Consider the following 12,121-nt stretch of genomic DNA (forward strand, 5'->3'; position numbering starts at 1 on the left):
GCAGTCACCAGTCGAGTATTGTAATCGATCTCTGCCCTCATCTCGGTGAGCCAATCCATGCCGAGGATCACATCATAATGACATAGAGGGGCAACCATCAAGACGACGAGTATTGTTCTACTACCTAGGTCTATCAAACAACCCTTACACATCTTGGTGGAGTCTGAGAAGGTCCCCGTGGTGGTAAGAAGTCTCATCCCAATCATAGGACTAGCTTCCAACCCTAGTCGCTTAACTGCTATTCATGATACTATAGAGATGGTGGACTTGGTATCCACCAATAAGAAAACTGGAGTACCTTCAACATGTGCCATGACTTCGAAAGCCATCGGTGCTGTAACTGCTGTCTCGGATGCCTTAGCTCAAGTGAGTGCACACGAGCCTGTTGCGGACGATTCGGCTGTGGTACCATAGGCCGTTGAGGTGGCCTGAATCGAGGTGCAGCTGGCCAAAAAGATGAAGGCGCAGGTGCTGACCGTAGAGGTGGAGCTGCAATAGTCTGAGGAAGTTAGCGGTTGATTCTCTGAGGAGGTGAGAAGCCGTTGTCTCTCATCCTGCTGAAACAATATCTTTCCGTGTGGCCCGTCCTCCCATAGTAGTCGCACCGCAAGTCTGCTCGCCTCAGCTGAGTCAGTGATGTCGCAAGCCTAGAAGGCGAATCCGCACATGGCCTCTTGCCTAAGAACGGCCTAGTCGGAAAATCAGGGCGGGGCTGAGGACCCACGGGTGCACAAGTACGGGATAAACTATCCCCGTCCTGCTCAGCTCGTAGAGACATGCTCACCAGCTCAGCATAATTGGGTATACTAGTGCAACATATCTTCGAGCGTAACTCAGGTCGCAAACCCTTAGAAAATCATCGCATACGCATCGGCTCATCGGCCAATATCAACGGAGCATACCTAGCCAGCTCCGTGAACTTATTCTCATACTCAGCCACGGTCATCCCTCTCTGTCGGAGGTGAAGAAACTCTCCCTCCTCATTATGGTAGGTGAAAGGGAAATACTTCTCGTTGAAACGCGTTTTAAATGCGTCCCATGTCCACACGTAACCAGCAGCCACAGTCCTAAGGACGCTGTCCCACCAGAGACTAGCCTCATTCTCAAACATGAAGGTGACCAACTCCACGTGCTTCACCTCAGTGCAGTGCAGCGGCTTTAGCATCTTAGAGATGCGGTAAAGCCAATACTTGGCTTCCTCAGGTCGGTGAGTACCTGCAAAGGTAGGAGGTCGTAAGAGCTGGAATCGCTCGAATGCGCTGCTGATACTTGTGTTCCCAGCAAGGTGCACAGGTGGTGCAGGAGTGGTTGCATGCATATTTTGGGCAAAAGCCCCTACTATGGCGGCTAAAAACTACTGCTGCTGCAGCTGCTATTGCTGCATCAGTAGCATCATCTGCTCCAGCCTATTAGGAGGAGGAGTCGACTGTGGCATGTGAGGCATCGAGGTAGATGCACGGTTCTGCTTGCGAACCAGGGGTGTATAAGGTGGCGGCCCAGTAGTGGGGCCAGTGGCCGGCAATGAGTCTGGCATCGTGTCCGCGTCGGGGCCCAAGTTGGAGTCCGTGCGGCTATCGCTCAGGAGAGGTACCCCTTTAAGCAATCCACAGAATGCTAAACGTGTAGTGTTCCGAGTGGTCCTCGGAGGCATGCTCTATACACAACACAGTGTGCAACATATGTTAGATTTAACATAACAACACCCAATTACTCAAGTGATTTACACATCCCATAACAAAAGAACTTCATGCATTTCATTTAACCAAAATTGTCACAATACATAAGATGCCTTATATGGATCATGACAGAAGATGCATGTGAGCTAATCTAAATAACTTTAAACGCTAGAACACAAAACCTACTCTACCATACAACTAAACCTCGTATGACCATACATAGAAACAAAAGAAACCAGCAACAAGGTATACTAAAAGACAACTACATATATGACTAGTCGTCAGAACCCGACGATGGTGGGGGTGCACCCTTATCCTGCACACAGCACAGGATAGTCCTCGAGGTGCCGTAAGTGTGCGGGGTCCAGTGTGCGGGGTCCACTTTGGTTCCCCCCCCGATTTGCGTCGTTTGGGCCCCCGACTCCGTTTGAGTCGTTTCAGGTCCCATTTGTGTATTTTCGTGCTTTTCGGGTTGTTTAGATGTGGAATGGGTAGAGTTTTGGTCTAAACCCATCGGTTGATGGTCTAAAAAAGATTTGGGGTCCCTGCGCATGATCACGGATGCGTATGGGCCCAATTTCGACCGTCAGTTTCACCTGGCGGCGAAACTGGGAATCCTATGATCATTTCTACGTTTTCTCACCCCCCTCCTAAGTCAAAGTACGTCAGTGTGCGTCGTGTGACCATAACTCATGTCCAGTTTAATCCAAATCATGCTCTAATACCAACTTGTAAGGCCCTAAAAATCGGGGGTTAGGCAGAAGTTCAACTCCCAAGTTCCAACGCGTCACCTATGCAACATAGATAATGATGATTAAATGTTGTCCATGTTAGCGCACTAAACATGAGTGGGATTATACCAAATCAGCATATCATACCCCAGAGATAATGAAATTACACAAGCGGAAGACCATGATAGGTATGTATAAAACATATAAGTGGTGGTGCGTCTCCAGAGTATAATCATGTTCCATGTTAAATAATTACATGTATCGTTTCAAAATACAAAATATTAAAATGTATAGGTCTATCTATATCATGAAATCCCTATCGGCCTACATGAACCCGCCAGAATACTGCATATACGAGAACTCCTCGTCGTCATAAAAATCAGGTTCCGCTTCATAAGTTGTGCTATCATCTACGACTAAGACAGAGTCTGGTTGGTGTTTAAAACACCATCCCAAAGTAAGAGTGAGTGATCAACTCAGTGGAACTATAAGGCAAATGTTAATATGTTATCAATTCAGTCAAGCAGTAATGATAAAGCAGTACAACAATCATGTCCTAGATTACTCTTGTTAATTCAAGAATGGTATGCGATAATGATGCATGCCCTCGCCTACACTCCCTTAGCAACTTCATCTCACGTTCGCGCATGGCATCCTCCCGAAACATGCGCTTCCTTGCCAAAGCAAATGTAGTGTGGTGCATGATCATGTTAGCAATACTTAATTAGGTTTATTCATACAGCAGGTTTGAAAAACTAAGGTATCTCCCTTTGTATCATTGACCCAACATTGATCCATCTAGGGTCATCAATCCTAGTAGTCACATACGATAGGCAATTTCAGGGCGCTACAGAGAGGCTCGTCACTGTCAGCGTAGGCCTGATTTATACTCTAGTTTACTATGGAAAGGCATGTCACCTTAATATAGACCTAGTGTATTCTCGAGGTCACTACGGGCTTATCACCTGATCGTAGGCCGACAACTCGAATACAGTGTCCCATATCACTGTATCGGCTCACGAGTCTGGGTTACTTATTGGACACTACAGGGAGGCTCGTCACCCCAGCATAGGTCGACAGCACGACCATAGTGTCCCATACCACCATGCCCAGCTCATGAGTCTTAGCGGATCGAGGTACCAAGGTTAAACGGGTTTTCATTGGTAAGTGATACCTTAGATTCAAGCAGTTGCTTCCATACATGATAAACATACAATGGGCAGATCGGGTTGCTTGACAAGCTTGATTGGTACGAGCGTACGTTGAATTGGTCGACATAGAGCGCGTAAGCACTCCGTGTGGCCCAACCACTGCCGAAAATCTCTGTACGACTCGGATTCCTCGAACATATCTGTGGTGACGAAATTAACTCAGCCACTTGATCGGGAGTTGTTACTGATTGCCTGGACTATATAGCAGTCCCAAACATACTTAAACATAACAAGAAAGCATATTTGATAGGCATATCAACAATAAACAATTAATTCAAACAAGGGAACCAATTGAGCATTTTTATAAAGTACAAATAAACATGCTTTCACACCTATACATTTCATATGAAAATCACATCAAATAATCTAAGTTACATGAATGGATTTATACACATAGCTAAGGTAGTCGAGAATCTTATTTCAATACCCATATAAAATATAATTTACCAAATATTTACTCATTCAAACATTTTTACAAACACTTAGACTGTACACTTCAACATACATGACGTATGAGTTGGTCATAACATGTATTAGGGCAAATCCTTTCACCAAGGAGTTGTCACCAATACAATAATCATATATCCACGACGAATAATCATGGCAAGCACGAGTCTAAATTCCATACTCATTCAAATATTCAACAAACACTCAGACTACACACTTCAACATACATGATGTATGTTGGTCATAACATGTATTGGGGCAAATCCTTTCACCAAGGAGTTGTCACATATACAACAATCATATATCCACGACGGATAATCATGGCAAGCACGAGTCCAAATTCCATACTCATTCAAGTATTTCAACAAACACATGAACTACACTATATTCAGCATAGTTCATATATATCTGTAAAGCGAGGGAAACATGTATCTAGCATGAGAAATGCAAACAGGTCAGTTATAAATCATTAACCGGCATTGACAGCCTTGAAAACCATAACCTAAACATTTATAGTCCGCACCTTTCACCGGTAAACTCGTAACAGATTCAGTTTGAACACTCTCGCCTTAAAACTAGACTTTGGATACTAATTAATAAAACGGGTTAGCTATTTCACCGATCTACATATTTGAATTCCTAAAATAGGTTAGGGTTAGGGTTTCTTACCCAAGAACGGAATCAGAATCCCCGGTATGGCGACACCGAAGTGGTAGTTACGTACGTGGAGTAGTGGGATCGAATCCTAGGAACTAACTCACAATCGCTCTCTCACTTTTCCACTTTCTCCTTCACTTTCTCTCTCTTTTCTCTCTTATGGTTTAGAATTCGTATGGAATGAAAGAGGGGTGGGTAAAGGCCCTTATATAGGCCCAGAACTAATGGGAATGGCCCTAGGGCCATGGTATACTTAGGTTATAGCCAAAGAGTGGCTGTTTCGGTCCAACGGAGCACATCCAGAGGCCCCTTTTATACACACGATCTGGAGAAAGTTCCATGACATTGGATCTAGGTCAGGTTAAGTTTTCGATTCGATCGGATTTACGGAACGACCGCAGAGGACTAGTTTCAGTTCAACGGTCATCGCCACTCGATCAAGGCCACAAGTACACTGACCTGCGTATGAAATTTTCCCTGATCCGAGGGTGTATTCGGGTCAGATTCTGACAGTCTGAAACCTTAGAATTGACCCGTAAGAGAACGGTCTAGTTTACTTAAATCTGAGTATATTTTCTAAAGATATTCGCGTTTCTCACACACTTCGTTCCGGGCTAAAGTTATGCCTTTCTGGATACTATCTAAACTTGATTTCCGAGATGGTCGTCAAGCCCGGTAAGGTGGTTATATTCGTGTAGTCTTATGGTAATCAGACTTTCAACGCACGGTCCAGGTCTGATAGGAGTTTCGTGATGCTCCTGAGAGCAATTGGGTTTTGAGATGGATCCTAAATTTTTAGGTAATGTAGCGTTAGCGATTCTGGTAGTTTTGGGTCTCGGGGTTCGCATTTAAAGTGGTTAGAGCTAATTTCATAGATAATCTAGTTTAGCACTTAGTTAATTCTCGTCTAATTTCTAAAGAATTTGGTCCTTAGTGATTTATGCTTGAGGTGGTACTCGGGTCTTTGTACGAATTTTTCCGAGACGTTACAGCTAATGTCCCACCTTCATTTGGAGGTTGGCAACATCCTTGGCACTATTAAATGACACAAGGTTAGCAACATCCTTCATACAAATAGGGCAACCCATGGTGCAAAAAGAACACCAATTGGATGATTATAAACATTCAATTAATATATAGCATGGAATGAATAAAAGAGGCCCGGTAGCGGTGTTGCTGCATTTTCTTTTCTTGGAGGTAGGTTGTTATAGTTCCTCAGTTGCATATTTTGGGCCATCTGGAGTTGTATAGTGTGAGGCTTGGTATTGTTGATCTATTGGTGATGATTTATGGGGGTTCTGAATGGATGGCGGTCAGTGTTATTGTCAATTGGGTTACATCTTATGATCTAGATCTCTTTTGGATCATGATGGTCAAATATCAAACATCAAGTAGAAAGAGAAATACTAGTCCCCACCACTACCTCCCCAAAAGAATCACCTCAATTCAAGAGGAAACAAGTTGCACCTATTACTAGAGTGGAAGAGGATGACATATCGTGGGGTATTGATTATGAGGTTCCTGGCAAAGGCTTGAACCAAAGTCCTATTTCAGAAGACATGGAAAACCCATTTTAAAAGAAGCACTGAAATCAGCCAATAGGCGTGGCTAGCTCAAATCTCACTAAGGTGTCTCTCATCAATATTTTGTTCAGAGCTAATACCTATGAACTTTAGTCATACTTCTTTATTCTAATGAAGCATAAATTTATAGAAGGAATTTAATAATTGATTTTTTATCTTTGTAGTTCTCTTGATCTTATTACTGGTCCAAGCAATTGCATTAAATCAACATGTGACAGATCTTCTTAATAGGTCTTTTCATCACTCGATGGTCATGGTAAGAGAACACCATCCACTTTTGAACTTTTCCTGCTACCTATTTACCTTACTGGAATTGTACCTTGCATTGGGCAAAGCTCAGGTTTAAAATTCAAGCCTGTTTTTTAATCGGGTTTGGTTTGGCCTATTGGCCTGGCCCATTAGGGTTTGGAAGAGTTATAGCCATGCACTAGACTGTAAGTCCAGAGGTCTTGCTGATTATATAAACCCCAGTCCAAACATTAGATTCTACACCAAAATTTAGGCCTAAGGCCCAAAAATCTATATGTGCTTCAAATGGGCCACGTCAAGGGTAATGATTTGAAGAGTGGACGTGGACAATGTTTCCAATCATGTGGTCTACTTGAATCATAGATGGGGCTGAGTTTTGAGCCCTGTTCCTAAGATGGGGTAATGCACCCGGTAGTCGGGATGGATTTTGACCATGGGCCCTAGCCTCCAATGATAATTACTAAATTAATTAATTGGGTAGGGTAACTTATTAAAAAACTTTTTAAAAAAGGTACCCAAATACAGTAGTAATAAGGTATCTTGTAAAATTCTCTTTCAAGCTTGTGCGTGGTATATAATATGGGGCTGGCCCATCGGGCTTTCGGGCTTGGCTCACCTTCGGCCATACTTGGACTATGGTATCAGGCCCGAGGATTGGGCTTAGACTTAATATGCAGGCCCTTTTTCAATTGGGCTGGGCATGACTGTGTACAACCTATCCCTTAATGTATCCTGGCCCACCTATGACTATTGGAAGGGCAATCCTGTAATAAAGAAAGGTGTCGTGTGGGTGGGCTCCAAATTGGTATTTATGTTAAATCCACCCCTACCATCAGATGCATCATCCTATTTTAAGTCCAAGAATTTAAATCAACTCCATCCATTATTTAGGTAGACCACAATTATTTCATACATGACAGCTTTCACCTTACAAACTGTTTCTTTTGATATAGCCCACCTAAATTATATATTTGACTGAATTTTGGGTCTCGGTTAAGTTTTGGTCTGGCATCTAATGGCTAGAGTGGATTTTATATAATCATCACGGTGAGTTCTATAAAAATTAAGGGTGTACATCCCTCCCAACTCTTTCTGTTGGTGTGCCCCCACCTTAATTACAAGTCAGCCTAGTTTTTTGGTTCTATGATTAATGTGAGACTACACATCTAATAGTTTGAGTGGATCTCACATATACATTACTATGGGCCCCCTCAAAATCAATATCATCATGATAAAATTCATTTTTGAAGGTGTAAGTCCAACCAGTTGGACCACAGTAACGGTAACTTCTAATTTATTTAGCCAATGGGACCTGCAAGCCATTCAATAGACTGAACTATAGTGAGCTTGGACCTCCAAGCCATTCAATAGACTAAACCCATAGTGGGAAACATTTGTCATGAAAATCATACCTATCCACTTATCAAGTAGCCAAACTTTTATCTTGCTAATTATCAATTGCCATGATGTTTACACTAGTTGATCCTCATGGTGGGACCAATTGTAATGCTTGGTAGCAAAGGGGTCGGGACAACCCTCACCCTCATTCACAATTCAAGTGGGCCACACAATTAGAAATAGTGTATAGGGAAACCCTTACCCTCCCAGTTGTTGACCTTGTTATGGACCACCTGAATCATGGATGGGCCTGATATTTGGGTTGTAGGCCTAAATTTTGGTGTGATGTCTGATGGATGGAGAGGATTTCATACAAGCATATATGGTAGTGAACCCATATGTGATATGGGCCGCTCATCCATGTGACCATTATGATCATTCCCTCCTGGCTCTAAAATTAGTGGGCTGCACAAGTAAATAAAAATGCAAAACGTGGAACTCATTTTTTTCCTTATTCATTTGTATCATACACGTGGTCCACCAATGTGTGGACCAGCCTGATTTTTTTGGTCCAGGGACCCAAGGGGGGCAATCATAGCAATTTTATTTGATCAGTGTGTAGACCTTGATATGTGGAATCCAAACCGTGCATTCCAAGAATCTTCCCACCCCAAAACTCTGGTGGGACATACCTCATGGAGGAGTCAAGCCTACAACCTATATATTCATGTGGTGTGACCCGCCTTAGTTTTGTTATGTTCCATTGTCCTAGCGGTGTGCATATGATGAGTGGGTTAGATGGCATATAGACTACCCAAGAATGGGGAAGATTCAAATTTTCAATGGAACACACCGCTGGATGTGGTGGAAAGAAATGTCCACCGTTGAACCGTTCTTAGGGCCACAGTAATGTTCATCCTGTGGCAGTTGGGTCCATGTACAAGATACATATTTAAAAAAGAAGAGAAAATGAAATAAACTAAATAGAGTTGATCCAAATTTTAGGTGGGCCACACCTCTCGAAACAATGATAATTGAACGTTTACAATTGAAAACCTCTTATGGGCCTGTAATGATGCATTTGTTCTATCCTGGCTATCCATCATGATCACCATATCGTAATTAATATATAAAAAGAAGAAGTAGAGAAAAAGGGCTGATCGAAACCATAGGCAGACCGCACCACACTACGTGAAATCAGGGAAATTAAACTCAATGAAAACTTCTTTTAGGTCTACCATAACGTATCTGTTCTATCCAGACCATTCATCATGACCACTAGATCATTTTAAGACATGGAATCACAAATGAAGCCAATCCAAATCTGGGATTTACCGTACCCTATGAAACATTGTGAATTGAAATGTCCACTTTAAAAACTTCTTAGGACCGGCTATGGTGGATCTCCACTCCCATATTACATTCATTTTACAGATCAACCTAGAATTTAGGGATCAGCCTAGGTTGACTGGCTGTGCAAGTCAATTGACCCAACCTACATTTGAGGTGGGTTTTGACCAATCTAATTGAGTAATGGGTCGGATTTATGGTAGAAATATGGCCATTTAAGTAAATGGGTCGGGCTTGGTTTGAACCCCACCTACTACATAGGTTATTAATGGGTTGTGCTAGATGATCTAGGTTATTAATAGGTCTTTAACCTGACCCAAAACAAAATGGAAAAAAGTTGGATAAATCTATTGTCTAGACCAAGACCACAAACTCTCTTACATATGAATGGTATAAGAAACCACATTTCTTTAACTAGAATAATCAATGTTTATTAAATATAATTTTCCTATTAAAACTAATTCGACCACCAGACTCGACTTTAACAGGATCCATATCATGTACCCGATACAAACCGGATGAGATTGGATTTTTAACTTGGTCCAAACCCAACTTGCTTTCTTAATGGGTTCAAAAAAAGGGACCCAGACCACTCATAATCATGGCAGGTGCACCGGGAACCTGCAGATACATAATCAATTAACTAGGTGAAGAAGGGCATGTATGCTAATGTGGCACATGTTTGACATCCGGGCCATTTAACAGGTGCGGCATTTATGTACATGGCTGCAAAAATTCATACTAGCACACTCATAAGACGGGTGATCTCCACTGATGAGGTGATTGGTTCTATTTATTGGCCAGGGCATCTTCACAGACAGACCCATCTAACTATTGGTCAGATTTCTGGCACATGTTCCATTGTGACAAGTGTGTTATAGTTTTCCTTCATTTTCTTAAATCTCAGATTTTATATATTGGGACCATTGTTCGATTTTATTAGTTTGTATTCCTTATGATTCCAAAGTAGCATTTTAGTTTGATGAACTCTGTAGGGAAGTATTAACAAATTAAACTCTTTCAAAGGGTTACTCGTATTAGTAGTATTTGATGAACCATCAAAGAGGTTAACCTCGCATTGGTAACTATTAAATGAACCATCCCATGTATGATTACTCAAAAAGGGCTGGGAACATTGTTAATATCCCATGAAGGTGGCGAGAAAATGCCATATATTGATGGATAGATCTCAAGTCCAGCCAACTGATTGGGTCACAATATACTAAAAACACTGAGTGTATGTAACATTGAACCCTTTCAATAGATTGGCCCACCATGAGGATTAACTAATGAAAACATTACTCTTTGAAGTGGTAACACCACAAAATTTTTAGCCATTGAGAAATCCATCACGTTCATCTTAGGTGTTTTCAATTCATCCCAAACGGGATGACCTTATAAACGGTTTGGATGTCATATAAACATCAAGGTGAAGCCCAGGCAGGCTTCAAGGGTAGGCATTTCTTTCCCCCCTATTTCCCATGCATGGCCCCCTTGAGTTTTGGATCCGCCTCGTCTTTGGCCGCATGTCCTAAAATGAGCTCACAAAATGAATTTCTGACAAACATCATGGTGGGCCCTCCTAGCATCCGAGAAATCCGTGTCCAAATCACAAGCTTACATTGATACAATGGATTGCTGGGGGTAAGATGAAAAGGTTAAACTGCCCCTGTCTGAATTTTTTATTTTTTTTTAAATGTCCATCTGCTTGTTTGTTGAGCTGGTAGAGGCAAACGTGCTGTGTGAATGATCCAGGTTTCAATCCCCATGCGTCTTTCCTTGTAAAACTTACTGCTTGGAGACATCCAAGCTACTAAAAAACGACAGAGGAATTCAAACATCTCTATGTTAGCCACAACTCATTTATGCAAGTCTTCAGTACTAGTTCCATGCAGAAAAGTACACCATAATATAAAAATAATAATAAATAAATAAAGGTTCAGCCTATTGCATCTACAGCTGATAGGAGATGCATCAGCAATGAACCACAAGTCTCCCCCGGTGGATGGTCCAAATCCATCCAACCGAGCACCCATTTTGTGAACCATTAGTTGTAAAAACAAAAAAGTAATTGTCCATTTTCTGTGCACAATAAATGTTGAAAATTAGTGGTTTTTTGAAAAATAAATAGAGAAAATTTCAAATTTTCAAAATTTCGGCTGCCAAAATGATTTTCCAAAAATTTCAATTTTAAAAGTGCGGTGTGTGCTTTGTCCCACAACGAAAATGGATGAAATCCTTTTATGGTTTATATGTGGACTTGTGAAGAGTATTCTTACTTGGAGTTTTTGGAGTAGGTGATACTTGGGTTGCGTTCGCACTGGAACACACGCATGCACACACACGCGCCCGCTCGGGCTTGGGCTCGGGTACGGGCATGGGTGTGGGCGAGGGCATGGGCAGTGAGGTAGTGTGGTTGTAGTGGCACTAGATGGCGCACTTTGCACTTCCCTTGTGACCTTACACGAACCGGCGCGAGACGGTGCGATGGGTCTGGTAAAAGCCTTAGGGCGGTGTGGATTTGAAAATCCGAAATGAGCCTAGGTTTTATAGGTGACTGAAAATGGTTGGATCTTAAATCTGAAATCTCCAGCTGTTTCTAAAAATGGATAGCTATCTTAAAAGCCACAACGATCCGAAAACAGATGGGCCAGGATGATCCAACGGTCAGATTTTCTAATCTAACGACCAGAAACGTCTAGGATTAATGGACAACGGTCAGAAACATTTTTCAAATGTTCTGTACCATTAAATACCACACAGCAATGGTGCTATACCTGATGCCTATATAAACTGGACCATTCCAGTCCGATTTCATCATCTCAACACACCTCTCTCCCATTAAATCAGATATAAAGCAAATCCCCAATATAGAATAC

The 12,121-nt window shown here is 42.0% G+C and overlaps 1 protein-coding gene across 1 annotated transcript; it reads right to left on the reverse strand.

The window, feature by feature from the left end:
* Positions 1-508: 508 nt before the first annotated feature.
* LOC131224288 (uncharacterized) lies at positions 509-1,318 on the reverse strand. Its single transcript, XM_058219812.1, has 3 exons — positions 1,125-1,318; positions 903-1,076; positions 509-806 (listed from the first exon to the last, which is right to left on the reverse strand). The coding sequence occupies exons 1-3, from the start codon at positions 1,316-1,318 to the stop codon at positions 509-511; spliced, it is 666 nt and encodes a 221-aa protein (XP_058075795.1).
* Between the last annotated feature and the right edge of the window lie 10,803 nt (positions 1,319-12,121).

The sequence above is a fragment of the Magnolia sinica genome, chromosome 13 (genome assembly GCF_029962835.1).
Source record: "Magnolia sinica isolate HGM2019 chromosome 13, MsV1, whole genome shotgun sequence".
NCBI classification, from domain to species: Eukaryota; Viridiplantae; Streptophyta; class Magnoliopsida; order Magnoliales; family Magnoliaceae; genus Magnolia; species Magnolia sinica.